The sequence below is a fragment of the Stegastes partitus genome, unplaced genomic scaffold (genome assembly GCF_000690725.1).
Source record: "Stegastes partitus isolate 25-593 unplaced genomic scaffold, Stegastes_partitus-1.0.2 Scaffold151, whole genome shotgun sequence".
In the NCBI taxonomy this organism is placed as follows: Eukaryota; Metazoa; Chordata; class Actinopteri; family Pomacentridae; genus Stegastes; species Stegastes partitus.
Genome location: NW_007577882.1, coordinates 516,730 through 543,053, shown reverse-complemented (window position 1 = coordinate 543,053; position 26,324 = coordinate 516,730). Strand labels below are relative to the sequence as shown.

Here is a 26,324-nt window from a genome sequence, read left to right as displayed (position 1 = left end):
CTTGGATGCAAGTTTGCAGTCTCTAAGATAAAATCCTTACCGCCAGAATTTCCTCAAGCAAATGACTGAATGCCAGTAGGAGCGGTGTTTCTCTGTAGTTTACTGACCTGATCATAGAAGTAAGGATTCATTTCAAGTCTCTCATCATCATCATAAACATTGCAATAAAGTTTCATTTTTAACCCCTTAAAGTTTAAATGACAGATTAGAATAAACAGATGAGGAGCATGTACACAGTTGTCTCGAGGGATGCACATTAAGTTCTTTTAGGAAGGGGACATTTAAAGGAAATTGGAATCAGATGGAGATTAGACGGTGAAAAAGATGTTCCCGCTCAGAGGTAAAGTCAGGAGACAGGACACAGGGACTGAGCGAAGGAGGGAGAAACTGTGATGTAGCTTGCGGCTCCAGTAAACTGTGAATAGAGGAAATAGCTGACCTAATTTACCTTTGAAAATTTACCTTCATCTGCAAAAAGAAGGTGAATACTGACTATTTTTCTTCCTTTCTTTTTAAATATAGTATTGACTATTGATGTAAGACAGAAAGTAAAACTATCTCTAGTGTGACATCCAAAGCTTAAAGATACTCTACCACAAAGTCTTTTCTCTCCTTATTATTGCTGGCAGTGTCTTCGAGTGCGATTCCCTGCTCTTGCTTTCACATGCGCCACCTAAATTTGTTTTGATTACAAATAAATAGCAATTAAGATTCTATTATATTTCACGAAGCTTTTAGATCTTTTAAGTCGCCTTATTTAATCAGCTGTTGGCATGAATGCTGCTACTGTCAGCCTGTTTGGTATCGCTGCACTTTGAGCGAGGCAGTTGGTGTGGAGCAGAAAATGATGAGACATGTCAGAACAAGACTGATATTTTCAAGCAGCACATTTTTCTCCCTGTTGGAGACTTCTGTCTGTCTGTTTGGACAAAGAACTACACACACACACACACACACACACACACAAGTGTACTCTCACATATGCATACATTCAGACTTATACGCTTACTTGTGTAATCATACACTCACGCTCTTATTCACACTCACTCATGCAAGCAGGGATGAAGAAAAGCACACACACAATAAGTTTTGTCAACAAGGTTTAGTTTCAGAATTAATAGTGTTCACATTTATGTCTATATTACAGATGCAGAAACCAGGCGATCTACAACTTTTGTGATGACAGTCACTTGGGAGACAAGTACCAATGCCAGAGGTTTGAATGTCAGAATGTAAGCTTAATTAAAGATAATGAAAAATATTTGCAGTTTAAAAGACACCCTCTTGGGAAAATCAAGGTTTGCTTTGTTAACATGCACATGTGGTGTTTGTTTTTTTGTTGGTTTTTTACATGCTGGCAGGCAAATCATGAGTGAAATAAGCAGCTAACGCCAAGGCTGAGCATTTCCACACTGACACTGCAGTGTACTGATGACAGTTTTGAAAACACTTATTCTGACTTCTACAGTTTCGAAACCCAGGTAAGGAACCAGTCCTGTCAACACACAGGGTGAGACTTATACTTCTTCAGAATTGGTTTCCGTTTCAAGCATTTATGGCTGAATTTCTGAATTTTCTCCACTATTACAAATTGCCATTGTAGCGTAGAGTAGTTTTACAGTAGTTTTACAGTAGTTTTACAGTAGTTTTACAGCACTTTAGCAGAGTTGCGGGAGAGCAGGTGTACTCGACCTGCAGCAAGTGGGCATAATTTCTGTTTGTGTTCCATATTGTAAGATCATGAGGGGTGTACTGCAATGCAAAATAAATGGCTAAGCAAGGTATGTTTATGCCTAAAGCCAGAGTTTGGTGGCTCGCTTTTACCTGGTTGGATCACTTATGCTCTGGAAGAGGTTATAGATCCGGTTTAAATCGGCTCCAAGAAGAGTCTCACATGCACCAATGAATTTTCTCATGTTTCTCTATTCGTGATTCAGATTCTCAGTTGACAGATTGTGTTATATCTACACTTGCGTTGCGTTAGTAATGCCATCAAAGGCATCTGTGCAGCTACAGTATCGCTTACTGTACGCATTGCATTACCACAGAAGCTGACATGTATTTAGTTGGTGATGCAGAAAATGCATAGATGTGTTTTTATGTTTGGTCCTGATTTGCTGCTCTTACACAAAAACATTTTTCTATGAACATTTCTTTCTTGCAAAGTCAGTCTTAATACCTCTCTATTATGACATCCTGTTCCCTCTGACTGAAGTAGGCGGCACACGATCGGACCATTTTACGCAAAAGCAGATACTCATGGTGCTTTAAAGGCCCCTTAAACAGTTTTTTGGAGTCTGAAGAAGCAACAAACAAAGAAAGCTGACAACTACCGTCACAATACTCATTATCTCTCACTGGGGGTTTAGGTTTTGTCCAGCTGACTTACACAAAGAAAACCTGGCGATGCTAAACATGTCATGCATGACAAAAAATTTCAAATTGTTACATCACATTACAATGAGATTTAAAATTTATGCTTGCAAAATATAATGCATAAAAATTAGATTGGTATGACACACTGAACAAAGATCATGATAATGGATACTCAGTTTTCCATAACTCATACATACATGCACACGGCCATCTAAAACAGGTGCTTTTATACTCTGTCTGACTCATACAATTCCTGATATGTTAGAATCAATTTCCCAACAGCTTGACAAGCACTTGTTCAAATATAAATGATGAAATATGTCATCGACTTCCTATTTCTCCATATCCTGTTTTGACAAAGCTGCTTCTTGTAAATGTGATCCATGTGGAAAAATGTTTCTTGTTAACTCAGGTTTGACACCCATGGTATAGAAGAAAACGGAGCCTGTGCATACTGATTTCAGTGGGGTTCTTTTTCTTGTTTTTTTTGTTTTTTGTTTTTTTTTAGAGGGATAAGTAGCTCTGCATCAGTTTTAAGGCTCTAAGCAAAAGCTTTGACAAGTGAGACACCTCTGTTTCTCACCAAACAATCAGATAGTATACAACAGCAGTTCTCTGAGTGTAAACATGCTGAGATATGAGCTTTATCGCCCTCATATCACTGACATCTGGGATCTCTCAGCTCTCTTTTCCTTCTCCCTTGCGCTCTTCATGTTCCTTTTTTTTTTTTTTTGTTCTTCTGACATGCCAGTTTATCCGGCAGGGGTTGCATCAGCAGAACCGTTGTCTGTGGCAGTCACGCTCTAATTTAGCCCTTTTTGTTCTTTTTTTAATGTTCTGAATAGGCAGGTGCATGCTAGTGCACACACAAACACACACTTACAACACACTCACTCACTTTATCTCTGTCTCAAACGACCACATATTAACACAGGAATGCAAAACACATAAGTAGAACAGACGTTGAATGCTTTTTGAATAATTATGTTTGAAGTGAAGGGATTTTTTTCAGTTTCTTACACTGTTCAAACAGTCACATCTCAGCTAGTTCAAACGTTGGACGTTTTATGCAAATGTGTGTTTGCCTGATTTAGCGTACACACAAATACAGATTCACAAATGCTCCACACTTTCCACAGACACAGCCTGGAGACATTTGTTACATTCATCTCAGGTCCATGTCCAAACATCAGCATATATTTCAGCTTGTATTTCATTTTGGTAAATTTCCCCATTTCTCCAGATCAAATGCCAAAAACACCCGGCAAGGCTGATTTAAGATGTCTAATAGTTTATATTTCACATTTCAGAACATTAAATCCTCATTCTGTCTGTACCTAACATAAACCACAGCACAAAATAGCTTTGCTGTTTCACTTTCTTCCTCTCTTTGTTCCTCTCTCTCTCTCTGCTGTTTAAAGGCACACCGATCTGACAACGGACACTGACACCTTTCATCACCACCTTCCCTCTTTATGCAAAAACAGCGTCGTGGCCGGATGCCATGGGTAGGTACTGTAAACATCGCTCCGTTTCTCTCCCTCCCTTCAACACAACAGCATCCAACATAATTGAGGCATGCAAGTTTGTGGCTGCCATATGCCAAACATGGAGTGGATAAATTGCTGAAAAGGAAGAAATGAGCACAGAGAGGAAAGGAGAGAACAGTTATCCTTTGATTAAATCATTCATGAGTAATTCACTTAAACGTTGGAAGACAAAAGTTGAATACAGCATTTTTTTTTTGTTCTTGTTCATGTTCTTTTAATCTCTGTTATAAATTGATTAATTCTAAATGGTCGCAGCTTGTTGGCATCCATTAATTTCTTAGTAGCACAAGGCTGTCAGACTGCTATTCATGTAAGTGTTACAAGTTGCTTAAGTATGGCCTTTCCCTGTCAGAGATGAGTGCATCTCTCTCTCTCTCTCTCTCTCTCTCTCTCTCTCTCTCTCTGTACACTATCCTGTGCACTGCAAACAAGTCTGGACAGCTTTGTATCTCATCCCTCTTTGGATAAACACAGGCAGGAAATGAATGTGGTTTTACAATGATTCACTCCATACTGGAAGCATTTGTTGTCAAAGAAATCCATTCAAAGCAGCTTTGGCTTCACATGTTTACTATTTTCTCTTGCTTTGGAAGATATGTATCTTTTCATTTGGCTGTTTCCTACCTCGAAAATGCACCTTACCAGAGACATGTTTCGATTTTTTTTTCTTTTTACTCTCTAACTTGGATAGCTGTGTCTGACTTTTAAAGATTTTTACAATTCATTTTGGTCTTTTTCTTGTCGTCTTTTTTTTTTTCTTTTTAGCTTTCTCCCTTTCTTTCTTCTTTGCAGAATCCCACATTGCTAAATGTTTCTCTTCTACTCTGCTATCTTTATTAGTGGAAAGTCAAAGCGCCCAAGGCCAGAGCTTAAACCATGAAGTACAGCTGGTTAGGGACTGTCGGCCAGAGTAATGAGCTTTACCTTTAGCTGAACCATAAAGGCTGGTTCCTGCCTATGGGCATTCCTGCTCTGAAGTGAGGACAACACACAAACACATGCACGTGGACGCTCAATGCCCCATCTCCCTGGTTGTAACAACTACCACTTTCAAGCTTTAAAATGTTTCCCCTCATCGTGTGCAGCTTAAGATGACAAGACGTGAGTTGCTGTTGGGTGTTAAGGATTAATTGTAAAAGAATCATAAAGAAACTCAACAACTTTGTACATTTCAATGTGTTGACTCTCCATAGATGTTATGTTTGAGACAGACATCCATAAATGTTGTCATAAACTCTTTACTGGCTTGCCTGTAGACCATAGAATTGATTTTGAGGTTGTCAAATCACCTAATGAACTTGCTCCAGATTACAACAATGAAGTTCTCATCCTTCATGACCTTAACAGACCACTGCTTTCAGCTGACTAATTAAAGAATTTGAACGCTACACTGATGCTCACTGATGCAGAACTGCCTCAAATGTGGAAATGTCGACTTCTACAACTTTTAAAAGGAAATTTCTTTTACTGAATCTATTAGTTCATTTGTACCTCAATGTTTTTGTTTATTTTTCATGTTTTTTGAGGTACATTGTGTTATTGAAGCTGCAGTAATTCAAATTTTGTATTAATGTGGGTGAAATTACTGAAAGTGAAAGAAAGATGTTACTGAAAGGTGTATTTCAGGTTAAATTCATACACGCTATTTACATTTTTGTAGGAGCTTGAAAATTCAGTCATCTCTAAAGAGGACCATGTGCCATGCAAGAGACGGCCAAGCAATGAAAACAAGTGGAATAATAAAAGCTGTATTGACATTTAAAGGGCATTTATTGAGCCACAATGTCAACTTATGCATTGAATTACACGCAAGAAGACACTTTTAGTAGCTGTAGTAGGCTTTGAGCATCACAGTGAATCACATTTTTTGAAAGCGAAAGTTAAATAGACAGTCAGCATTAGTTATGAATGCACCTTTATGTGCTTGACAAGTAGTAGAAATGGAATCATTTAAAACACAAACCACTTCCTTGTATTACTTCATACCAAACTAATTTAACCTGCTACATCCATGGTATTGTTTAAAGCTACTTCACAATATGTTACATTGGTTATACTCGCAACATGATCCATGGATGAAACTATTCATAACGTCAGTCTGACATTTGATTGTGTTAACTTGACTATTGTATGTAAACTTGCCACCACAGCTTAACTGTGCACTTGCAAGGACGCATCATAGTTGTACTCAGCCCTTAAACAAATAGCTCTACACAATGGCCTGTATTGACAAACTCACAGAGATTTACACTCGACTCTGCAGTTTCTCTGATTTCTGCAGCACATTTTAACGTCTTCCAGCTCATCGTTTTGGTTTTACAACTTAACCAAACTTACAACCAGTTTCACTCTCTCATTGCTGTAATCAACCGTGATCCAACCCATAGCTGCTGTCAATAACAAAGCCAGATAAAATTTAGCAACTAGCTGGTGGACAAGCATTTAGCAACTAAACAGTGATATTTCCTTCACAGGACTCCAAATGAATGAGATAATGTCAGAATAATGACAAATGTTGGCATTATATGATTAGTTCCTCCGATGAGCATTTCAGGTTTTCATGGATGGTCTCACTGAAGGCTCATCTTAGCCAATTGTAGCTGCTTTAAACATAAAGATGATGGAATAGGTCATACTGTAACAAATGTGGGTATCAAAATATGCCAAAACACACACACACACACACACACACACACACACACAAGAGTCTGCCAAGATGCAGAGATTAAAGTTGTGGCGCAGTGGAATTCATGTCGAACCATTTTGTCCTTAGAAAAGTGTGTAATGTACCTTTTGTGGACTGAGAAAAACAAACAGTGTCATGTGACCTTGACAACAATTGAACCAGTTTCACAGCCAGCACCTTGTGATCAGCAGCATGTCCATAAATTGACTTTTTTTTTCCCACAAGGGTCAGTGTGTGCAATTTCAAGGTGTCAGTAAATCCATATTAGACTGTCCAGTCTATTGTCATATAACAACCAATGATGCAGCATGAGCTGTGCGTAGGATAAGATGTTAATGGGGGGTTTATGTACAGCGAATTTAGTCAGCAGGGCATGACCAAGAAAGCACAACATGCATGCAGGACTCGCAAGACTATGTTGGACAACAGCTTTGTTGAGTCTTGTGATTGTTCTTGTGCTTTCTGAACAATTTAATTTCATTTGCACACGATCTGCGTGACACTCTGAACAAATTATCTTAGAAAAGCGAGAGGAGAAAGATATTAAATGCTTTTTTTAACTAATAAATGTTTTTTTTCTACATTTTTATTGGTAAAAGGTAAATGTTTTTATGTGTGCTGCCTCAACTGGAACAAACACCTAATCTGCTATTAGCATTTTTTTTTTAATGGATAATAAAAATACAGAAATCGTTAAAAAATACACTAAAAAGTTTGCTTCAGGAATAAAGCCAAGGGGTGTTATGTTGCACAGCAAATACCAGATATTTACTGAATCTACCTGTTGAGCTAATTAGAGGACCAGAATTTTACTGGCTTATTGCATCTGAAATTGCTATTGAAACATGTACACTGGTAGATGGTTTCTATACACAATACATCCTTTTTAAATCATATTTGCGCTGTAAATGATCACAAACAACCAGTATCAGTCTGTGTGTTGTGAGAACAGCACTGTAATGGCAGCAGGTGGTTTCTGACATGATTTTAAATGCTCCACCAATGGGATGCAATAAAGGTGACATTATCCTCTGTTTCAGGCGCACATTCACAGGCTCCATTCACTGGGCTTGGGAATCAACCATGTGTACGCCAATGATGATGAAAAACGGATGAACAGTGAGACGGACAGATCAATAATCCCTGCTAAACCATAATCCCATTACGAGTGACAACAATGAGCGGCAAATGTTTCATTTCGAGGTTTTCTGTTTTCTGTTGATTGCTTGATTTCTTGTATCTGCATGAAACCTTTTGAGAATCACTTGAGTGACCACTGAGGCTACACGTGTAATGTCTTGTTGCTGCGTCCCTTTGCTTACGATCTCTGACTCTGGTAAACCAGTAAATAGCACTGTGTGTAAAGTACAATACTACAGCTCTCTTGTGTTTACAGGCCTGTTTGTGGACCAGACAGCTTGTTCTGATTACTGCGCTCAGACCTAGGTGAACAAGACTTGCTTGTATGTTGGTTAGCACGGGGAGACGCCAGATGCTTTTCATTAGATAGATGAGCTGCGGCAACCATCCTGTGTAATTTATCTGTTTTTGTGTCGGGGTAAATAAGAAAGAAGAAGGGTCTTTTACTGGTGGTGGACTGGACTGTTTGTGTGCGAATGAGTTCGTATGTGTTTGTTAGAGATCATCAAGGCCTCCTCTACAGCTAATCCTTTTCCAGTTAGCTAAGAGATGGAGCAGGTTTGGAAAGAACGCATAGGATCTGTATTTTGTAGCAGAGGCTGCAAGAGGCCAGCAAAGAGACACACGTTCCCTGAGAAACCGAGACATCTGTTGTCTGTGAGAAGAGAGCACCGGGAGGAGAGCAGGGATTGAGGGGTTTCTGCAATCCTGTCCACACCGGCAGTGGCTACGATGCTAACTAATTGGTAAGAGGCCTATGCGTGAGCAAGTGAAGGAGGGGTGTCTGGGTGGCAAGCCAAAGAGGAAGCAAGACAGGCCACATCATTCCCACAGGATCGAGGAAAAAAGAAAGGAGGAAAAAAAAAAAACACAAAACAGCAACCAAAATACAGAAAAGGACAGGAGTAATGGCCCCTCTTCCCCCCTCTTACCCTCCTTTCCTTCCCTCTGTAGCCCTTCCAGACCCAGTCTCCAGACTAGCTTCATCCTTGTAATTTAGATTAATTTCTTCCACATTTTCCTCAGGGATTAGGCTGCAACCCCTAACCCCTCCTCCCCCCAACACACACATACATGCACGCACAGTCAGCTCACCCCCTACCGTAGCAGCTTAATGCTCTCATTATTGAACTGCGTCCCCCCCCCTCCCACATCCATCCCCACCCTACCCCCAGCCTTCACACACACACAAACACACACTCAGAAATGTGAAAACTTTCAGCGTATGTCAGTGTTGATGGCTTAATGTCATTAGATGACTCTTCTGATTATATGAATAAAACCATTATATCTTACTTAGCGTTGCTGGTGCAACACTGTCTGTCTCAAAGTGTTCAGTGTTATTATCACTATTTTAAGACTCTGTCACCAGATGCATTGTTGAGCGTTGTGCTAAGCTACTTTGAAATGGCAGCAATTATTGGCTAAAGTGGCTTGTTATGGAACAATGAGGAGGATTTTCCATTTAAGTTTGTTTGAACCCATTTTCCCTCCTAAGACCATCTTTAAAAGGGTTTTCTCATAAATTAAAGGTGACGACCACTTTGGGAAGAATTAATGACTTGGATAGGGATCATAAAACAGTTTGTCTGGATGCTACAACACCCATTTCACAGTGTGTAAGGCGACCAGTATCCTCCAGACACAATCAAACTTGCCATGTTTGTGAAGGTTGTTGAATACAGTGCAGTGGGCAAATACCAACAGAGTATACTTACTGTAAGTCAAGTGTTGGTTTATTGCCAGTGAGTCACACTGGGAGTAGACACAAAAGCTCCTCAAAACAACAAGCAAACCGGGAAAGCAAAGCAAAGACATCTGGGAACTGAATCACGACACCCTAATTTTGTTCTTTTTTAAAAATGTATCTCATTACTTAATGTAATTAACCGAAAGTTAATTACCTTTTCCTTTTTATGTCTGCCAAATTAAAATGACTAATTCCTCTGCCAAGCATTCCTTGTTGTACAGTCAAAAGCAACTGAAAAATCCCAGAGAATCTAAATCTGTGCATGAAAAAACTCTTTGTTTTCTTTGGCTTTCTCTCCCTTTTGTTATTGTGCATTCTGCCACTTTTACATGGATACACTGTCCTTTATGCCTCTTTCTTCTGTCTCTCTCCCATTTTCTTCTTCCTAAAAGGCACCTTTTAGCTTCAGATTTGAAAATGTGTTCATGGTGTCATGTAGCGCTCATGCCATGTGTGTTTAAGAGACACAAAATGCTGTTCAAGTACTTAAAAACTATTTTCTTATAACATCCCATTGCAAACAAAGAGCTGTCCTCTGTCCCGCGCTTGACAAATGAAATCTGCCACAAAAAGGTTTCCTCTCTACCACAGCAACAACCTGTGTCTTTGGGACAAATGATAAAAACATTGTGCCCTTAAGTCATCACACACTACAGTGGTTTTCACACTTCTCCTTCAGATACAAAAAAAAAGAAAAGAAAAAGATACACACCACTCCTGGTAAAAATAGATTAAATTAGCGAACATTAACAGTAAACTAGTATCAAAACAAGGTGTATTTTATGGAAATAATATAAAAATAAAATAAGATAGTCTGACTTTTCATTGTTTATGTCAGCACATTTATCATATTCACTTAAATCTATCATTTACAAAACAATAATGGTCTTCATCATTAGTTTTGCCTAAATCACAAAACAGACAAAGTCTTTTTATCCCAGAAAAAACTTTTTTTTTTTTTTAGTGCTAATGGTGATGTGCATAAATATTACTTTACACACCAAGAGCCTTGTTTTTTAATTAATCTTAAACCAATGTATTAAACATTTGCTTGAACAGAGTTTTTGTGTTAAATGTATATGGCCAGCCTGCATTCACAGTAAAGGTTGAAGCTAAATAAAGGTAATATTGCTTTTTTTCATATTAATTTCACATTATCAGTAGAAAAGATACTGACAGCACTTCGTCTTAAATAGGACATTCCAGTGCTTTTTGTCATGACTGATCAAGTTGCAGTTCATTGTGCAACTTTTAAGTTTCGAAAGTTGCTGTCATCTCTTAATTGTTGCTCATTTCATCCTTCACATATCTCCTCATAACTTGATCTTATTTCTTAGAGGCACCAAAATGGCAGATTTAATCATCTGATGATTTGATTGCTACTCTGTTTTTTTTTTTTTTCTCTAAACGAAACAACACTAATTTTGATATTTTTAATTATCGTCTGCTAACTGTGTTTACAAAGCTGGGAAAGACTTCAGTTCAACTCCTGATTTAGTCATGAAAATCTACCACTGTCATCTGTGTGATTTGTCACTTATGACATGGGAGGTTAAGACTATGGTTTAACTCATAAAGTGGTTTCAGCGGTCAGGAACTGCAAGCAAGCGATTAGTCTGACTGCAAATGAGGCTTAATGTACAACAGATTTCAAAGACAGTTGTCGAAGGGAAGTGGTTAACTAAATGGAAAAGGGTGAAAGCAAAGTGCTAAGTGTCTGAGAACATGTTGGTCAAAATCTGTGAAATTTGTAACAGTGAAGAAATCTATAAAAATCCGACTATTTTCAGAAACTGTTACACAACTCTCTCTATCAATATCTCGTTGTTAAGCTAATAAAACGGAAGTCTTTGTATACTGCTCTTATTTTTTTGCAGAAAAAGCAATAAAAAAAAAAAGAAGAAAAAGAAAGAAAACATGCTCGTACGATTATTCTTTTTTGGTGCATTTTTCTTCTTTCACGGCAGTTTTGTCATGTGACTTGCTGTGACCTACATAGAAAGGTCATTCAGTCAGAGTTGGCATGAAATACAACTACAGTTCAGTGACTCTGGCGTTGACAAGTAGCCCTGGGCATCCTAATGAGATCTAAAGATTATATTAGCATGTCAGTTATAATCTCTAATAAAACACATATTTGAGTTTCTCTCTTTTTTTTTCCATAAAAGAAGAAGAAGTGCAGGTAACAGGTAAGCTCAACATGCCTACGCTTGCCTCCTTTTCCCAGATATATTAGGTGTGTCATAGGTGAATTACTCACACTGCCTTACAGTTGGAAGGAAAATCTTTGACCAGTTATCATGTTGCTTGTGTTTTGGAAAACACTCGATGAAGAAAGACGCATAATAAGCAGGTGCATTGTGGTATGATTCTCAACTCTTTTTTTTTCTGTTGGCATGTTAATGATGTGTATATGGGCTCATAAAATCAGGTGTATCCAATTTTTGATAGGACACCTCTGTTTCGTATCTGCTCAGAGAGAATCAACTCCATTGACAAGAAAGATGAAGAAAGTAAAGAGGACATATGTGTGTGTGTTTAATAACTCACGGCTGCCAAAAACAAAAGCCCTGTGATGTGACAGACTGACAGCATGCAGAGACAACAGAGAGAGAAGAAGAAGGAACAGGGTGAATAACCTCCAATCAAATTGTCAGACACAGGGAGGTGTTTCCTCAACCATGTTGAGCCACTCATCAAAGGCTCTAGGAAAAATCCTCTTGACTCCTTCCACCAACCTTCACTCATACGTCCTTTTCTTTCTCCCACCATCACCTCCTCCTCCTATTATGAGCCCTTTCAGGGCCAAGTGTACAAGCTAACACGAGTAACTGAAGGCAGATAAAGTCAACCGCTGTGAGGGCAGTGAGCCACTGGGTTGACAGGTCTGGTTAAACAGGTTCTGAGGGGAGAGGCTGATACTTGTTTAACTGCTAGGTATCTGCCGCTGCTGCTGCTACTGCTGATGCCTTCTCTTACCTGTAGCTTTGTGAAATGCTGGTTTCACCTACTGACCCCCAGAGCAGGATTTCTGACTATTTTAGAACATATGAAAAGAAATGTTGATGCAGTATATGGTTGCGGATTACAGTGCTGTAGGTAAATTCAACTATATGTCCCATGTTACCACAGAAAAGTGTTTGAGTCAGCTCTGGTTTGGTGTTACTCTGGCTCAGACACTTAGTAATGAGCTCCTGAAACACATAAACAGACAGACCACATGAATCAGCAAGGACTGGCTGGGCAAGTGATGATTAAGCAACCTTGCGCCACATGTGAATCCCATCTACAGTTGTGCATCACTTCTTTTTTTTTCTCACAGACTTCAAAAGAATTGTCATCTGCAGTGAGAAACTTGCAGCGCCGCATTTCCATACGTGAAGTGTTCTTTGAAACTAAAAGCAGACTGACACACCTGTTCCGAACACAGGAAGAAGAGAGGAACTATGCGTTCAGGAAGATTGGACGTTAAGTTATGGACCTTTGCTACGATCTATTCAGCGTGTGCCAAGAATTTTCTAAGTTTAAACATAAACCAGCTATTTGTCTGCTCTCAGCTGCACGACCTTGTTCATCACATGATGTACTTTTGAGGTCTGTGCCTTCACTGAGCCACACAGCCTATTTGTGAAGCTACGTAAGAGCAGATAATGATGGCTACTGTTCCCGTTAGTTTAGTGGGGGGATTTTTCTTTGCTGTTTATTAATAGGAAAATCTTGCAACACATGACTTCACCATCATCTGTGAAATATCGCTAAAAAGGAGGCTACAGAACAATAGTGCTATCCATTAACTTTAAAAAAAAATGTGTACCTATGTGTTTGTGTGGTCTGGGACACATCACTGACTCACTGGATCAGGCTTGAGGCTTTCATTTTATTTTTTATTTTTCCTGAAACTTTCAAACAGTTGTTTTTTTGGGGTTTTTTTAAACATATTTTCAAAAAAAGTATATCATGCCCACTTCCTAACCTCTACTCGATAAAAAACTAACCCATTTATAAAAGTTTAACACGTCATCATAAAAAGTTAAACCATACACCAGAATGATACCATTATTTACACAAGCCCATTAAATTACAACATAAATTAGAAAATATTTACATCCAGGACAAGACACTGGATAAAATTCTATGTTTGGAATTTAATGTCTAATTAAAAACATTTTTAAAGAAAGAAATATGTACATTTACACACATTCTCACAACATACATACACTCTGGCAGGACTGAGCTTGTTGGTTGGTTGATGTTAACTTAGGGTTTTTAAATATTAAGGATAATGAATACCTTCGTCACAAAAATATTCTATTCTCACTGCCATGTTTAAAAGATAAAGTAACAATGGAAGCATGGCTATGCCTGTAATCCACATGAACACTGAAGAGGCTTCTATCAGAGCAACTTTAAAGTCTCTGGTTTCTGATCGCGCACAGACTGACAAACCAATAATCGTGTTTTTCTCATCCAGGCCGACACAAGATTCAAATCATCTCCCATGAACAAAGCACAATAACACTGGAGGCATTTTGAAGTTTGAAGTTGTCGTACAAATCAAGCACAAAAAAGTAAAGAAAATTAAGTGGATTGTCTTTTTTCCTCTCTCTCTCACATATAAAAAAATTGTCCTTTGCAAGTCCATTGAGACACAGGAAATCAGTGGATTTGCCTCCAGACAGAGCAGGAGGGGGAAAGCTGAGAGGAATTCACAGCCACAGCAACTCATCTTGAAATGATGTCCTCTTGGGAGAAAAAAAAACACAAAACACAGAGTGTGCTTTTTTTTTTTTTTTTTTTTTCCTCTTCTTGACAACAAAGCACAGGTCCTATGGTTGTAGCATCAGCCCACTGGCACTGCATAGTGGTTAGTAAAATGTGGTGTGTGTTACTCATTCACAGAGTGGGCTCCCATTAAGACCAATCCACAGCATTCACCATTGGTGCCAACGCCCGGCTGTTTTGCGGTGAGCTGTGACAAGCCATCAAAAATCCTCAACTTCTCCAAAATAGAAATTTACAGAGCAAGCACACATATACACTCACACACAAATTCAGCTCTCAAAATGACAATACTAAATATTGATTTTTAAAAAAAGTCCAAAAAAGGGCAGACAGGGCGGCAAGTTTAAGGGAATCGGAGGGGTTTCTGAAGTTCATAGGGATTCTCCTTTGAGCTCTCATTTCCTGTGCTTGTCCATTTTGTCGGTAGATTTGCTCCCACTGTCTGAGGATCCCTGGGTGTCGCTACCAGAGCTCAGGTACATCTTGTCCACTTGTTTGAGCGCCTCGTTCAGGTAATTCTGAAGTGAGGTCATAGCGGCACAGATGGCCGGCGAGCCGAAGCCATGAGTGATGAGGCTGAAGTGAGTCAAGCAGCCTTGGATTCCAGGCTCCAAGATGGGCGCGGGTCTAGAGTTTCCCAAAGGTGAGCGGTCCTGAGTGAGCAGGTCAGTGAACTCTTTGCAGATTTGCCTGAAGGTAGAAAGCCAGAATTAGAAAAGATACTGATTTATTGTGGCCTGCGAGAAAATCCCATTGTTACCACTGCAGGAAAGGCAGTAATCAAAGAACACTAGAAAACTTGCTTTTGAAAAAGGTCTAAAAAGTCAGCTTGCTCTTGCTCCGTATAAATACTGTACATGCAAATCGTAAAGAAGAGACACTCACTTGGCAGCAAGGAGCATGTTCTTGCGAGAGTTAACCTCGTTGCGCTCCACATGCGGTCTACCCAGGTATTCAGCAATTGCCTTTGCAGGGAACTCAGTCTCACACACATACCCAAAGTCTCTTGCTAAATGAACTGCTTCACCTGAGAGAAAAGGAATAAACAACATGTCGTAAGAGACAAAACACTTAAGTTTCGCACAAATCCAAGACAAACCTGAAGTTTCTCAAACCAAGAATGTATATTCAGGAATAAATTAGGATTGTTATTATTTACACAAACATGATCACAGCATGTCTTTTGACACATTGCAAAAAACATGGAAGAAAAAAAAAAAAGTGCCCCGCTCTAGACCTGATATACACAAGTATCAAGGCGCATGAAGTGAAGCAGCTGAACAACAGAATAATCAGCTGTGCTCAGTCTTCTAGCTCGAGGGAAGAAGAGCTAGTGAGATGAATATATTTCCATCTTGAGGCTGGTTTGACTTGCATGGTCATAATGGGCTTATGTGGATAAATGCTAGCAGAGAGTGCTGAAGGCGCCAACAGCACCGCTTATTGATAGACACGCACATCACTTCGGGATGCAGGCAGCTATTCAGAAGCACAAGCTTTAAGGTCAGCTGGCCCTCCTGGCGAGTCGAACACAAGATAACAAGGCTTAATTCAGCTTTGAAGGTCTCTAAATAACACAAGCCTCCAGTCATTCTCCTGCACAGAATCATCAGCCCATTTATAAAATTAGGCGTGTAGGGAGCAAAAGAGGGAAAAAATATTCAACTTCAGCCGGCGGCAGGTAGATGTGATTAAAGTGATACTGCGATCGCGGTGGGGCGTCACTGTCTGGCTAAGGTACGAGTGTTGATGTACGAAGGTGAAGGTGTCATGTTGTCATTTTGACTACAATGCAGAGTCAAGATCCCGAAAATTCCAAAAGTGTGTAAAGTGCTGTGGATGTTTAACAGCACGCAGAGATTTAACAGAGCAACTTATTTGAGAACATTTAACTTGAATCTCTCCTGTATGTACTTTGCTGCGCTTTAGGTATGTTTGTGCAAACATGATAATACGCTCAGTCACTCTGAAGTATTCTGTTCCTCTTTTAGTGTTATACAGACAGCTGCTAACCTCAAAAGATCAAATATTGAGCTGGAGATTATCATATCAGGTCTATTTTGAATGCTAAAGACAGATGACATCTAGTTTGTATTCACACACAAGTTTAGTCACTCTGATTTTGGCTAAATAAACAGAATCACTACGGGAACCATAAGACAGCTAATGTGCTGCTGACGGTCGAGCAATTACAACAAATTTTCTCAAGAAAAAAAACATAAAAACGCTCCCATTCGCAACGTCTTTATGACATACAGTAACTACACAATGAGTGGGGTTTGGAGAATGGCTTTAGAAAACGTACTGTGCTTTCAAACACACATACTGTGCCGGTGACACTAACATTCCCACATTCTCACACTATTAGGGCGACATTCCAGTCAGTGAAAACAGCAATTATACTTGAGAAGGTGCTTCGCGCTACTGAGTGACATGTCATACCTTCTACGAGTGAGGTAAGTAGAGTTACGTTGGCTGCCTTCCTTCTTCCTGCTGGCAGGTTGAGTCCAATTTTATCCAACTTTTCTCTCAGAGAACGACCTCCGTTTTTTGACTTGGCTCTGTGAAAGAACACAAAAAGGAAAAGTGAGTCCATAGTCAGGAAGGCAGTCACAGAAAAACAACTCTTCCCACACACTGTGTTGAAGTTTGTAGAAATTTCTTAGTGGAGGATTCAGAGTTTAATGTGGCTTTTGCAAATTTATTCACACGTTAAAATTACGTTTTATCGCTCTATACTGGTCTGAGTGTGTGTGAACAGGTGAATGAGAAGCGCTTTAGAACTTAAGGTTTAAAAAGCTCATTATAAGCGTGGATCATTCGCAACTTACTATTTATCTGTCTCCTCAAGGATGTTTATCCCAAAACATTAAGAGGAATAAACTGGACATATTTGTATTTCTATATTATATAAAAATAGAACAAGCTGTCAGAGAAGGCTTTGCACTCACTGCAGAAGTCTAATTTGACACTTACAACAAACAAGTCACACACAAGCAGCCTCTCTTGACCTAAAAATCCCAGAAACAATTGATGCTTACACTCAAAAAGCGCAGCAGAGTCATCACTCATATATGCATTTGCAGAAGCTCCCCACTTGCCACGGCCGATTCAGTTTTCTGCATGACTGGCTTCTCTCTTTCCGTGGCGGGTGAGAGAGGGAGCATCTTTAGGGAGGCATGTGTGTGTACGAGTGGCCCCCATCCCTTCTTCCCCTTCTCCCCCCTTGTCCCTGTACTAACAACCCCCCCACCCTCCTATTGCTATATGACCTACTTAAAAATGACTGCAATTGTGTATGTGGGTGCGTGGGTTCATGTCAGCATTAACACAGGCACATGGGAAGTGGCAAACATGCAGTCCAAGTACAAAATGCTCGAGTCAGGGGTGCTGAGTACGTACTACAACCTCACAGTCCCTCAACAGACTGCCACACTAACATATGTGCCATAAGGTCAACCGCTCTGACACAGATAAACCTACGCACGTTGTAAACTCTGACAAACACATAAATACGTGAAAAAAAACACACCCACAGAGTCTTTGGATTGGTACTAACTGTGTTGGTGTAACCTATCCCCAAAGGAAACACCGAACCAAACTTGCAGACCACACAAAGAATGTCACAAACCTTGCAAAAAAAAATAAATAAATAAAAAATGATGAGCCAGAGCGACTGAGCCAAGCTGTGCTGTTAAAAAAGCCTTTCCCATGGGCTGCTGAGCTTTGGTCTACAGATCGCTAGAGCTACAGCTCCGCAGCTTGATGATTATTTACATCTGAGACAATCAGACAAGCTTACAAACAGCATTTAGATGAGAGAATTATTGATTAAATTAATTCTGTTTGGCTTAGTTACTCGCAGTCTTTGTGAATCAGCGGTACTGTATTCCGGTGTTATGTTAAAGACTTGTGTAAATCACAGGGAAGGGAGAAAAGACCATTAAATCCTGCCCAGCTGTCAAGTTGAATCAGTTTGAGCACTGACCTGCGTAAAACGCCTCCCAGAAGTGATGCGTTGAGACACTCCGGGGGTGACAAACGTCTCTGGACTTCTGCTACGGTAACCTTGTACTTGGATGTGGAGCTCAGCAAGGAAAGGCGGCCCGGTACAGAGCAAAACACCTCTGTGGGATTTGATACCATGCCCAGCAGGGACTCTTTCTGGAAGGGGAGACCAAGTGCGTTGCCTTTGGGTAGAGTGACAGGACCTGGAGAGTGAGGGGGGGAAAAAATTATAATAAAGCTCCAAAGCAAGTCAGTGCAAAAGAAAAAACAAACTGATTGTGGTTGGGCAATAGCATTTGTTTATATGTGCACTTTTTTTCTGTGTTTGTGCATAAGTTCTAATCTTCCTAATCCTTCCTGCGCAACAGGGAATCTGTGTTTTCTTGTACATCATCACAAGACACAGTGCAGCTCTGCACGACTGAGGAAACCAGTGTCTGCTGGACGAAAGTATACAAGAAACGACTACTGAGACCTTTACATATTATGTGGTTTTTGACACACTGGATGCCTGATGGGTAAACAGCTACGATGTCCTCATGCCAAACACCATCCACAAACAGGTACGCACATACAGACTGGCCCTCCTCTTAGCCACAGATACACCTCAACACTGTAAATTACTTGGTCTCACAGACTCCGGGTGATGTCGACAATGTGGATTGATTGTAGATGCACCAAAGATTTGATGAAATTTAGAGCACAGATGTTTTTTTTTTTTTCTTACGCCACCACAAAAGCACTGACAATCATCAGACAAACAAAACAGTACAGCACACTACAATACAAAACATAGCTATCTTCATCCTCACCCGCAAGAATGCCCCCCTGATAATAAGTCCTCTGTAAGCGATCAAGGTTCCTGCCACCTCGTAGTCCTAATACTGAGACAGAAATCACAGAGTCACATGAGTGCTTTATTTCTCCTCTGGGGCACATGGCTGGGAATGACAAGCCATTGTTTACAAGTGGAAAACCTAGATCGCCCATAGCGTGCCCTTGAGCATGGGAACAATATAATGAGCCATCGCTGATTTCCGTAACAAATGCAGACTGGTTGGTTTATTGTGCTGTGCGAGTGGCTTCTTCTTTTTGTTTTTTTGCTTGTAATTATACATCGTAGCAGCGTCCAACTTTTTTTTTTGCTAGCACGCTTTCAAAAAACAACATTGTATTAACTGTAAAATGTCATCGAATTAACCACATCTTTATAATCAAGATGGTGGCCGACGTTGTTTAACAGGCATGTCGATGAGAAGCTAATGCATGAAGTCTACACTTAAACCTATCTTTAACTCATTCAGCACTGCACAGTATTTTAAAACATTTCCATCTATGTATCTACTTAACTATCTATCTATGGTTCAAATAAATGTGCAAAGCTAAGCAGTAACATATCGTTGCTCAAGCTAATCTGGCACTTAAAGTCTGTTTAATGAAGCCCTGATGACAAAACAGCACGAATAAGTTTCTCCCTCAAAACAGGTCATGTCTCAACAAATTACTAAACTGCCCTTCACATGCAAGCCTAATGCCACACCCCACCAAAAGCTGGTTTTGCAGAGCCAAACACAGCTTGAAAAATCAACTCATAATTTCCTTTTAACGTGAACAGAAAAGAGCTGCAATTGCGAGCTTAACCAGCCTAAAGATGATCCAAAGCTTTCCTCTTCTCTCACAATCAACACTGAGGTTGTGAGATTGCTCAATTTTCGTGTCATGTCAGCTAGAGCCTGCCGAATTTGAAAGGGATCAGTTCTTTCCCACTGGGCATCCATTCAAGCACCTTCACCGACAGAATGGGCTGAGGATCACGCCGAGCTTAGATAAGTGCATCTCATGGCTATGAGGATTATGAGTGTATGCAGTGTGAGTACAAACAGAAGACTCCTCCTTTGCTGTAACTCTCACACTGAGTGCCCTGACATGCCATTATAGAAGTATGACATTTCGAAGTATGTAGAGAGTGAAAAACTACCATCCTTATGGTAAATTTCCAACCCTTGTCAGTAATTACTGCACATGTACCCCAGGCAGCATTTTCCAACAGACGTGCAGTTCTTTTTTTTTTTTTTTAATTTCTTTTTGTTTTGTTCTTTTCAAATAGTAAAGTTAGTCGTAAGCAGCAAGGCAAAACTCACCTTTTTTGATGACTGTCTGATCTGCCATAATAATACTGTGGTCATCTACATGCTGATAAAAAAGAAGAAAAAAGTAGCATTAAGCAAACATACTCACTAAAATAATTGAAGCAAACCTAAATTAATTGTGCAATGTAGGACACACACACACACACACACACACATATATATATAGAAAATGCAGTTGGATGGAACTGCATTTCCAGTTGCATCATTTATTGACCTAGTGACCTTTAGTTATTTCTAATCTTCTATATTATGATGTCCCGCTATGATATTTAGTAGACTCATCAAATTGCATGACTGCTGATTTTTATTTTTTGTTTGTTTGTTTTGGAAAATTGTATAAAAATGGTATTTGCATTGTACAATTCACTTCCTCTCGTATTCTCTCTCTCTCTCTCTCACACACACACACACACACACACACACACACACACACACAGTGACTTCGTGACTTTCGACACACCTTTGCCTCTAAGGCGTAATTTCAGACGATTATATCAATCAAACCCACTCACTTGAACGTCCTCCAGTCCGTGGCCCATGTCGTGCATCCCCATGTTATCACTAAGAACCGACGACTCGAGGCTGTGCGTGTGGGGCGGCAGGAGCTCCGGCCGGCGGAACCCTTCCCTCCTCACCCCAGACGAGCCTCCCTCCAGGCCCAGGATCTGACTCGCCAGCCCGCTCCTCCCGTGGGCGCCGAGTCCCTCCTGGCCCTGCCGGCCGGGCCACGGCTGCTGCTGGTTCGACGACGGCGACTGGTGTATGGAGTTGATGTTGAAGGGGTCGCCGAGGTGAGAGTAGGGGTCGCTGGACTGCGGGTAGGAGATGGGCTGGTAGGGAGGCGGAAAGTACGGGGGCTGGAAGTCCGAACTGGCCGAGTGTGACAGGGAGGGAGACGGGCTGTAGAGGTGCTGACTGACCGCCGGCAGGTGAGGCAGCCGGGGGTTCCCGTTGCTGTTTCCATCGTGCCTTTCCTGGGGGACGGAAGAGACAAGGCAGCTGAGAGAGATGCCAACAAGATGGCAGATGGCAGTGACATTTGTCACTCAGGGGAGCTGAGTGTCAGGTATTCTCTGGCAGGACGTGCACTGAAAATGATGCATTAGAGGAAAACCGTTTTACAGTTAATTTAGTTTTAGGGTTTTTATTTTGTTCAACATTATGGTTTGTGAATACTAAAAATATTACATGTTCTCACTTCTTAACAATGACCCAAATAATAATTCATGATGCTATTTTGGGGGAAAGGACGTATATTTAAACATGGCCTTTATTATTAAGCTATTTTTGTTGATGTTGTTATTATTACTGTCATTTCAGGAAATTGCAATTAGACTATTTTTTAAAAACTTTTTTTTTTTTTTAAATTAAAGTTGTAGACGTCACTCAACTTTGAACTTTTCTTTTTTTTTTTTCAAAATGTGTACTTTTTGCAGCAGCAGTTTGTCCCCTGGTTTTCCTTTTATCGCCACTTATTTCATCACTGGTCTTAGCATAAGATTTAAAAATAAATAAATAAATAAATCAAACCACAAAAACTTTTTTTTTAAGTCGATGCCACTTTCTGCAGCTTTTCTCTATCGAAACTCACCTCACAGTCATCTTCATATTTCACGTTGTCGGCTAATTTCCACAACATTTTGACCGAGAAAAGTCTCTCCGTTGCAAGAAAGCAAAGACAAGAGAAAAAGACACAAAATATATGTGTATATATATATATGTGTATCGCGAGTTAATCCCCAAAAAACAGGAGCTTCCTGGTGATCATGAACCCGCTTGTTCTTCAGCTGCAGCGAAGAGGCAAAGTTGCGGGTTGACGGCTGAAGGGCGAACTGACCCACACGCTGACTATCCGACCGCAGATATGAGTTTCCACAGGCACGATGGGAGAAAAATAATCGTTGTCAAGCAATATTTCCCCCTCTCCGGTCAGTGGAGCTCTGTTGTGAAAATGGGCGAAACCGGAGTATAAGAAACTTGACTCCCTCTGATGGACAAAACTGCGATGTTCAGTCTTATTGGTTCAAACTACACAATCTGCTTGAGCCGCACAGCCGCGCGCAGGGGGCGGCACCCCGGCCCTGTGACGTCAGCGAGTGAAGAACGTGAAAATATTGCTGATTGGCGGGGCGCTGGACCAATCAGAGTTCGGTCCGTCTCCGCGGCGTCTTTATGTGTGCGGTGTGACACATTAAATCCCATGAACTTTACTGTAGCTGCACTTTTCGTGTCTTACAGTGAGTGAAGTCTTTCACCACCCACTAATTTGTTTTACTGTGTTTGTTTTTATCTCCTCCAGTCCCATGGGCGGCTCAACCGCAGCGCCTTTCATTTCCTCGGACACTGTTCTGTTTCGGGATTAGGCTGTATTTTATGTACAGTGAGATTTATGGTGATCATTGTAGAATTATTAAAATTAATTCCATTTATCAATATTGTCTTCTTGCGGACTAACCCGTGACACCAAATACAAAAACAATACTTTGCCTGATCTTGTGTAGCCTATAATTTCATAGGAGTTGGCATAGTTTGTGTCAGAATCAACACAATGTGGTTTGATATTGTTGCATTGACAGGTTGCTATAGGTTACGGAGAGCTTTGACGCTCAGTTTAATGCCTCTCGGCCAATCACATTGCTCGGTTCGAGCTGATCTATAATTTTAGTAATGTTCTGGGCAATTAGAGGGGAAGAAAGCTTCATTATTATAAATAAAAGCCTTTATATTTCATGCATTTTAACAGTAGGTTAATAAAACCTAGACTATTAATTTGTTACTGATGTCAAGATCTGGTAATAATGAACATTTTACCTTTATTTGGTATTGTTTATAATATTTATTTATATCTATTTTAATAATTGCTTTGCATTGTTGTTGTTATTATTGTTATTATTACTATTATCATTATTGTTGTTGTTGTTATTGTTGTGTTGTTATTATTTATATTGGTAGTATATGTATTTACAATATGGAAGATTAATAGTGTGTTTACTGTACGTCCCTTACCTGTGTCTCCTAACTAAATCTTTTTGCTTATTATTCTTACTAACTCAAACTGACTTTATTTGATGTTTTTCTTTTGTTTTATTTTTGTTTAGCTATGTTTAGATTTTTTAATCTTAAAATCTTTTTTGTTTTTTTAAAATCAACATAATGCATGTCTCCGGTTTGAATGCCTCAATAGAATAATAGGGATTGAAAAAGGCCTATGACATTTTAATGTTGTCTTTTCACAGTGGTGGTTAAGAGCTCGTTTCAAACCGCAATAAGCCCGGGGGCTTAGCAGCATCATTCTCTCAAAAATCTCCAAAGCTCAAAGGATCTCAACAAAACAGCCCTTTCTCAACTTCATTTTCAATTTAGTCCAAAACAAGGCTACTTTGAAGGTTTTATATTCATCTAAACCCCAAAACACCACACACATTATTTTTGATTCCTTTGTTTAATCTCCCAGGTTTGATAAATTGGCCTATTTTATTTCGATGCTTGCAAGTTTCACGTTTAGCTCAAGAAAATACACCCTTCCTCGATCATCACTGGGCTGTTTTTGGAGTTAGATTAGATTAAATATAACTTTATTGATCCCTTTGGTAGAGTACCTAAGGGAAATTGTTGTTACTTTACTGCTTGGTTTTATATTAAATAAATGTCAGATTTGAATTTGAGAGCGTACTGGACAGACTGATGTCTCTCAGGAGAACAGCCTGTGGCGTCCGTCCGTCCACCCAAGCTGTGCATGGAAACAACAGGACGTGGGCAACAGAGGATTATCTCTCTTTTTTTTTTTCGCGTGTTGGTCCTTGGCTTGTTGTGATGCCAAGCAGAAGTGCACCACGCGCTGATTAAACGTTGTTCTACGTTGGAACAGGCACAGATCAGGCAGGCCTAAAGAAAGTTAGTCACGCTTGGTCAGACGGTAATGTCTTCAACAATCCTGATGCCCAGCTTGTCATTTTAATGACAGTCGGCTCCTGTGACAACTGATGTCAGGTGTAAAGATTAAATGGATCAGTGCCCGGACAAATTAAAAAAAAAAGCCACACAAGTCAGTGGGCGAGTTCTGCTTAGTGATTTATCAGCTGGCTCTGCCCTGAACGTGGAGCCCAGACTGCAAAAACAAAAGATAGAGCTCAACAATTATGAGCTTATTTTGAACTCTATTTGCTTTTTATTACAGACCAACAAACACCACACAGCTCCAATAAACATCCCAGTTTTATCCAGGTTACAGACATGTACTGATAATTAACTATATAATGTAATGCAAATGTATATTATATATGTTTGCATCAATCAGTGGGTAGTCAGTGCTTTCTCCTACATTTCTTCTAATTTTAAACACATTAAATTAAATCCTACTGTTTATAGGAATCATAAAAGAAAGTGAAAAAAACAAATACATGCCTATTGTAATAAAGAAAGCCAAGTCATTTCAACGTCTATTTCAGTTTCGACCGTAAACAGCATCACGGTTTGTAAATCTAGTTGCCTCAAACCAAATTGCTGGAAGTTTTCTGAGAGAATAAAGCCTTGGCCTCCTTGACATTAATCACGGGTTATTTCAAAAGCGCACACGGCGCAGCGCGATTACAAACAGGTGATTACGGTGGAAAAGTAATAAAACAAATATAGGCTCAGCAGCAAAAGCGATAAACATGAAGCAGGGTTTTTGGTTCAGTTAAATCAGCTGTAAGATGAGAAAACACACGAGTAAACTCACCCTCCAGTCTATCCTCTCCAGCACAGACATCTGCAAGGCTCCGGTCGCACCAATCCCGCTGAGAGGCAGCGAATGAGTGAAACCATGAGACTTTTACGTAGCTGACTTCACCTGATGCTCGTGCAGTGCGCATGCGCCATCCGGTGTAATACACCTGAGTGGGACAAATGAAAACAATTCACGCAGCTCCTTGAAAAAACACATTTATTTCGAACTATAAAAAGCAACAAGCACGTTAAATTGCTTAAGGGGAGAAAATGAGGGCATGAATGAGTGAAAAAAAAACACATTTTGAAATATTGTATGTTTAATATTTGACTCATAGGATTAAATCTATAATCGAGATTAAACCTAATCTCATAATTACCTGCAACTGTTGAATAAAGAAAAAAAAAAGAAAAAAAAAGAAAAAAAGAAACAGTGTCAACGAGGCTAAAGTTTAAGAAAAGGTGAAAAAAAAGACGTGGGGAAATTTTAAGATGAGGTAATTCCACCCCCAAAGCCTCACCGCCTCAGGCTGACCAAAAGAATCTGCTTTCAAAAGCCACTGGAGCTTTTTAAGGCCTAAAATGGCTCCTGTTATCTGATCTCCTCAAATCTTTATCTTAAACTAATGAACAGATCAAAGTGTCTTTGCTATGTGGTTGAGAATGTAGCTTACATATCTTGTTCTGAGAAAATAATCGTACACCTTTCTGATCTGCAGGCCGACACCTGCCATAAAACAGAAGCCTCATCAAACAATGCGATTTTAAACAATAGGAATCAGTTCAACAACAGATACGTCTGACACTGATGCTTTTATAGTTATGAAAAGATGCATTTAATTCCAAAACATGTGAAGCCTTTCGGCCCTAATTGCAAAAGACCAGCTGTATGTACCGTTTTGTGTTTTTGACGAAGAAATAATAGTTGGATGTGGGGGGAAATCCCCGAAATGTGTTTGAATCACAAACATTTGCGTTGTTTGGTTAATTTTTTTCAAAGAAATTTTACAAAGTCTTACAAATTAGCATTTACTTTAGAGTGAAACCGTTGAGATAAACATTTTTAAAGAAGCATCCAACAACAGCAAATCTCATAGTTGCTTCCTCATGCTGTCGGAGGTAAATATCTATTTACCCAATATTATGCGGCAACACACAGTCAATAAGGCTCTTAA

General features: G+C 39.8%; 1 protein-coding gene across 4 annotated transcripts; it reads right to left on the bottom strand.

Annotated features, from left to right (window-relative positions):
- Nucleotides 1–13,424: 13,424 nt before the first annotated feature.
- On the bottom strand, nt 13,425–25,226 carry tfap2c (transcription factor AP-2 gamma (activating enhancer binding protein 2 gamma)). 4 transcript variants are annotated; one of them, XM_008279287.1, is made up of 8 exons: nt 25,163–25,226; nt 20,955–21,416; nt 20,434–20,485; nt 19,105–19,176; nt 18,273–18,495; nt 16,727–16,845; nt 15,170–15,311; nt 13,425–14,974 (listed from the first exon to the last, which is right to left on the bottom strand). In XM_008279287.1, exons 1-8 carry the CDS (start codon nt 25,190–25,192, stop codon nt 14,680–14,682), a joined length of 1,395 nt encoding a protein of 464 aa, XP_008277509.1. In that variant the 5' UTR covers nt 25,193–25,226; the 3' UTR covers nt 13,425–14,679. The 4 variants fall into 4 exon arrangements, with proteins under 4 accessions (XP_008277509.1, XP_008277508.1, XP_008277511.1 ...); XM_008279286.1 differs by lacking the exon at nt 25,163–25,226 and adding an exon at nt 22,034–22,445; XM_008279289.1 differs by lacking the exon at nt 19,105–19,176 and having other exon boundaries at nt 25,163–25,223.
- Between the last annotated feature and the right edge of the window lie 1,098 nt (nt 25,227–26,324).